The sequence below is a fragment of the Eupeodes corollae genome, unplaced genomic scaffold (assembly GCF_945859685.1).
Source record: "Eupeodes corollae unplaced genomic scaffold, idEupCoro1.1 scaffold_617, whole genome shotgun sequence".
NCBI classification, from domain to species: Eukaryota; Metazoa; Arthropoda; class Insecta; order Diptera; family Syrphidae; genus Eupeodes; species Eupeodes corollae.
The window spans coordinates 36,011-39,770 of NW_026605538.1; the positions used below are offsets into that span (position 1 = coordinate 36,011).

The 3,760-nt window shown below is 31.0% G+C and overlaps 1 protein-coding gene across 1 annotated transcript; it reads right to left on the minus strand.

The window, feature by feature from the left end:
- Positions 1-2,770: 2,770 nt before the first annotated feature.
- On the minus strand, positions 2,771-3,444 carry LOC129953533 (uncharacterized). Its single transcript, XM_056066777.1, has 3 exons — positions 3,295-3,444; positions 2,982-3,224; positions 2,771-2,911 (listed from the first exon to the last, which is right to left on the minus strand). Exons 1-3 carry the CDS (start codon positions 3,326-3,328, stop codon positions 2,835-2,837), a joined length of 354 nt encoding a protein of 117 aa, XP_055922752.1. The 5' UTR covers positions 3,329-3,444; the 3' UTR covers positions 2,771-2,834.
- Between the last annotated feature and the right edge of the window lie 316 nt (positions 3,445-3,760).

Sequence of the window (3,760 nt, forward strand, 5' to 3'; positions counted from 1 at the left end):
AAACGCCTATCGCGAATCTGCTCAAAACCTTGACTTCCTAGTTTGAACTCAATTAACCCAATGGTTTAGGCTGTGTTGTATTATTTCAAATATACAGTAGTGTTCATACGAGTAAAAATAACAGTGTTGGTCACATTTTATGAGATTGTCAATTATTTAAATAACGGAAATTCTTACAAAAAAAAAATTACCATGTTACTTACATCTAACGGTATTTCGTTTTCATATTAGAGATTTTTATTATTTCAAACTCTTGGATATAGAGTGTTCATAAAAATAGCAGTGTTTTTGATTTATAGTTAAAAAGTGTTAAAATTCAATCTTTTTTTAGTTTTCGTTAAGTGAATACTTTACTATATAAAGTTTTAAGTATTTTTAACATACTAGCATATAAAACATTTATAAATATTAGCTCAAAAATGAACAATGGGACGGTCAAGATACTGTAACTAAGAAATTCGTAAAGTTATTCGAAAACTGCATTCGGAGGGAAAAATATTCAAGACATTCTAGGCTGCTCAGCAAAAATAGTCAGTAACGTCTTAATATGGCAAAATAAACCGAAAACGCGAGGCCCAAAAAGGATGGCTAGGGCTACTGAAAAAACTGACAGACAAATTGTTCAGTTAGCAAAACAGAACCCTTCCATAGGCTCTACGAAAACAAGAAATGGATTTAAACTGTCTGTTAGCGCTGTAACATTACGAATACGTCTTTTATAAGCGAAGTTACCTGCCCTAAGTTCACGCAATATATCATTCTTGACGAAAAGTCATGTTTGGAGTTTATTAAAGCGCATAGAAATTGGGCAAAAGTGAAATGAAGGAATGTTCTGTGGAGCGATAAAAGCAAAGTCGTCCTTTTTGGGTCCAATGGTCGTCGAGAATATGTGAGAAGACCCTAAATTGCAGCATACGATCCAGGGTACACTATAAAAACAGTGAAGTATGGTGGAGGAAAAGTTATGGTATGGGCTTGCTTTTCATATTACGGGGTCGGGCCTATTTATCCCATCGGTGTTATAAGGGATGGAACCGAGTATGTGAAAATTCTCGAGGATGTTATGTTACCCTATGCTGAAGAGGAAATGCCGTTGATTCGGGTATACCAACAAAGCTATGACCCAAAGCATACGTCAAAAAAGGCAAAATCATGGTTTGCGCAGAAGACGTTATCTGTTATGGAGTGGCCCGCTCAATCTCCCGACCGTAACCCCATCGCAAATTTGTGGGGGAGTTAAGAACGCTGTTCATAAAGCACAACCTTAGAATTCAAAAGAATTGTGGGAAGCAGTGCGTGATTCGTGGAACGTAATACCAGTCGAAAGGTGTCAGGATTTAGTGGACTCGATGGCACGTAGATGCGAGGCATCATAAAAAACAATGGTTATGCAACAAAGTACTAATTATATGCTAAAATTATTTGTATACTTTCAAATAACTTACTACAGTTTTTTTTACTTCTTAAAAAATAGATCTAGTACTTTGTCATTCACTGCTATTTTTATGAAAAACCATATATTTAAAAAGAGTTTTTTACTGTGACAAAGCTAATGGTAAAAAATCGATAATACTTATTTTTTGTTATTATGAATAAAATATTTTAGTTTGTTATTAGAAGTTTGATGAAATATATTTAAACGTTGATATTGAAAGCCTTTTTGTTTTATTTGGAGAGCACTGCTATTTTTATGAACCCAACTGTAGTCCCTATATAACGCAAGTAAAAATTGAAAAATTGAAAAAATTAAAAATTTAGTAATGGAAAGTATAAAACAAAACAAAGCGAAGGTTTTTAAAATTATTAATATAGATAAAATTGTAAACTGCTCTAACCTTCTTAAATGATTGTTTACATTTTTTTTTAATACCAGCTGAGCCTCGTATCGCCACTCGTATGCTTTATTTTCGAACACATTTAGTAAGCACAAATAAAAGTTGTAGTGAGTCAATTTAAAAAAATTGAAATATGCTTTACTGGACTATTTTTAAGAGCTATCCAAGTATAACAATTCTATTATACTGTTTTCGTAAAAGTTTGACCATTTTTGCATAGCAATAAATGGCATTTCTCAAAAATTAAACAAACCCCGATTTTAAAACAATTTATATTTGTGATTTGCTCGTATTATGCATAAGGCTTTAATTAATAAATAAGCTATCTAACGCTTAAAGAATTTTTTCAATCGGACCACTAGATGCTGAGATTAGCGTGTTTAAACACACAAAAAACAAACAAAACTCTTCAGATTTATAACATTAGTACAGATAACGAAGTTCTGTATTTTAAAAATGCAACAATCCAGGAAATTGTAGATACATGTTCAAAAACATAAACTAATTTGATTGCATAAAATTCACGTTCTTTGTAATATAAGAGTACCATTCTGTGTTCTTCTTAAACCATCTTTGGTGCAACCCGATCTCTTTAATGAAATCTATTCCAATTTGATTCATATTTTTGTGGGCTGGTTAAAGTTTTTGAAAGATAAAACTGCTACTAGTTATTCAAAAATCAAAAGTTATAAAACTAGCTGACGACTAAAAAACCACTTATGAGTGAATCATTCATGCAAAAAGTTGACAGCTTAGCAATTTTTTCAAAAGTTACTGCAAGCAACTATGGCACATGATAAATAATACCAATAAAAATATTACAGTTTATAGAGCAACAGTATCGTGTCAGTAGAATATTGCACAGTATTGGAAAATAAGATCGTCTAAAAATCTTTTTAAAAGGCAACACCAGAAATGACACTCTTTTGTTTGATAAAACTTTTTTTTTATTTATTTTGCATGAAGCCTTCATTATAATTTGTATCCTTATTAATTTTCTTACAAATTACTGCAGGGGGAAAAGGGCTGTCCTAGGGCTCTATTTTCACAATACATCATGCTAACATTTTCAATGTCTGTAAAAATACATAAAATATTTTTGATTCAATTATTAATCAAATTTGAATTCAGTTATTATTAACTTACTTAAATCGTCAGCACAATTTTTGTTATAGAGTTCATATAAACAATCGAAAATCATACAATTTCCATTCAATGCACCACAAACGTTATTGGTATTTGTAGAATTGCAAGGTGGGTAGAAGCAATTTTTTTGGGTAGGTGCTGGACAACCAACTAAAATGGGTCTTTCAACAATTTGTGGCATAGGACATAAGCAAGGACGTTTTGCAGTGAAAGTTCCTTGAACGATGCTTGAGGAAATGACAGCTGTTGAAATAAATAATTTTGTTTTAATTTTTGTAAAAATCGGATAGTTAGAAAAAAAAAATATTCTTACCAATTGCAAAAACGGAGAGGGCCACAAATTTCATTTTGATTTGGTTTTTAATTATGTTTGAGCTTGAATGGACAACTTTGATGAGATGTGTACTGAAGTACTATGGAAATTAGATCTAAGAAGCGGACTATTTATACCATTAAAAATCAGATAACCCCAAACAAATCAAAAACCATTGTTTGCAAAAGACTTAAATATTTGTGCAAAAAATATTTTTATTTTTTTTTCCAAATACAATCCAACCTCCAAATAGATGTCATATGCAATTTTGATGATTCTTTAATCAAACATTTTTTAATCGCTCGCTTGAACTAATTTGTTGTTTGTTTGTGCAAAAATATGTTAGTATTATAAATTTGTACTTGATTCACTTAAAATATGTTAAATATCTTGATAAGAGATAACCTTGAGCTACTTTTTTCTGTTAAAATGTTAATTAAATACTGATTTGTGTGATGTCTTATCA

What these genes read in the sequence shown, in the direction of transcription:
- LOC129953533 (XM_056066777.1), bottom strand. Translation starts at nt 3,328, where the DNA reads ATGAAATTTGTGGCCCTCTCCGTTTTTGCAATTG. An exon ending in CCTCTCCGTTTTTGCAATTG is followed by an intron (nt 3,225 to 3,294) that starts GTAAGAATATTT and finishes TTATTTCAACAG; the next exon opens with CTGTCATTTCCTCAAGCATC. An exon ending in AAATTGTGCTGACGATTTAA is followed by an intron (nt 2,912 to 2,981) that starts GTAAGTTAATAA and finishes GTATTTTTACAG; the next exon opens with ACATTGAAAATGTTAGCATG.